A 1,482-nucleotide genomic window follows, 5' to 3' on the forward strand; every position below is an offset into this window, starting at 1 on the left:
AATAGCATGTGAAGAATTTAAAAAATAACATCATGGTCTGAATAATAGCAATTAAATTTTTAGGGATTCTAAATTCTTTAGATCCCAAAGTAGGGAAACCCTTATTGTTAGATTTGAACAACGAAAAGAGGAATTAAAATGGTAAGCAAGCTAAGGAACCTCATTACCTTGTGCTGTTCTGGGACAGGCGTGGTGCACTTATACGAGTAATCCAAACCCATTTCCCCAAATGCCACAGCCTTGGGGTGCCTTAAAGCTTGCAAGAGATTTCTTTCTTGACTCTCACTGTAGTAACGTGCAAAATGAGGGTGACAGCCAAAAGCCCCCCAAACCATATCCTCTTTCAACAGCTCCTCCCACAGGCAATCTGTCAGTGTCCTGGGATCACAGAAGTCAGAGATGCAGCCCTGAAATTCCTTAGGGAAGGAGCTGCTATAAATTTTTCTGAATTTGCTAAAGGTCCCTTTGAAAGACAACTTAGAATAGAGCATGTCCAAGTGGCAATGGGTATCAATGAAACCCTCCTCTAGGCTTGGCTCCCGATGGCTCCTTGGCAGGGAGCTAGATGCATGTCCTTCACAAGAACGGGGTGGTATCTCCTCCCGGAATGTTCTTTTCTCCTTGACCTCCTCTTCTTCCAAGCTTCTGGAGAAACGAAATGAACGAGAACTCTGGGATCTGCCCTCCTCTGTCACCTCCAGGTCTCTGGAGGTGTTTGGGGAGCTCACTGTCGAGTTGGGGGAATAATCACTCAGGAGGCCCCTGCTGCTCCTCCCAGCCTGCAACGTGTCATTGCTGCTGCTGCCCATGGCAGGGTAGCTAGGCTTGGGGCTGCTGGTCCAATAGCTAGCATAGTCACACCAAGGACTACTATACAAATGGGCGGGGTACATGACATAGTCAGTGGGGAAGGCAGAAGGCTCTGGAACTGCCGAGGGTTTCAGTGAGACAGGCTCCTCCTGAGAGAATCTGACTGTGGAGACTTCATCCACATCGGACCAGTCACTTCCTGAAGAGCTGTGTTCTATCACCACCTCCCTTTCTTTAGGCTGCAGAAGAGAAACAACAAAGGGTTAGCCTTCCTGTATGAAGATAGCTTCCCATACTCAGTCAGCTGTAGAACATAAGCTCTGGCTTGTTTTTTGGCCATGGCGAAGGCTTTGCACTGGCTCGTTAACTCACTTTGTCACCTGATTTCCTTTTATTTCCAGAAAGTGAGCTAAGTTACAGCTATAAACAGTCAAATCATGTTCAGGGAATAAACTCATAATACCATCCCTAAAGGGGATGCTATACCTGCACTCCTTTCTAAATGATCCTTCTTTGAGAAAAACTGCTCTCTAGAACACACTGTGTTATTAGGGATTTTAGAGAAAAGTAGTACCAGGCATCTCCTCTCTAACAACATGTCTCTAATACATTCAAAATGCAAAACCACAGTTGTGGCAGTTTTCAGATGTCCTCAAATTCTCTGATATTACT

General features: G+C 45.5%; 1 protein-coding gene across 2 annotated transcripts in view; it reads right to left on the reverse strand.

Annotated features, from left to right (window-relative positions):
* The window catches only part of TATDN2 (TatD DNase domain containing 2), a 35,114-nt gene that overhangs the window by 13,674 nt on the left and 19,958 nt on the right, over window positions 1-1,482 (reverse strand). For both annotated transcript variants that reach the window (XR_002124962.1, XM_019651143.1), the window contains exon 3: window positions 168-1,049. Coding sequence is in view for 1 of the 2 variants with exons in the window: in XM_019651143.1 (XP_019506688.1) it covers window positions 168-1,049 (882 nt within the window). In the remaining variant the exon portion in view is untranslated. The remainder of the gene's footprint in view (window positions 1-167; window positions 1,050-1,482) is intronic.

Source organism: Hipposideros armiger, unplaced genomic scaffold (assembly GCF_001890085.2).
Source record: "Hipposideros armiger isolate ML-2016 unplaced genomic scaffold, ASM189008v1 scaffold_152, whole genome shotgun sequence".
Lineage (NCBI taxonomy): Eukaryota > Metazoa > Chordata > Mammalia > Chiroptera > Hipposideridae > Hipposideros > Hipposideros armiger.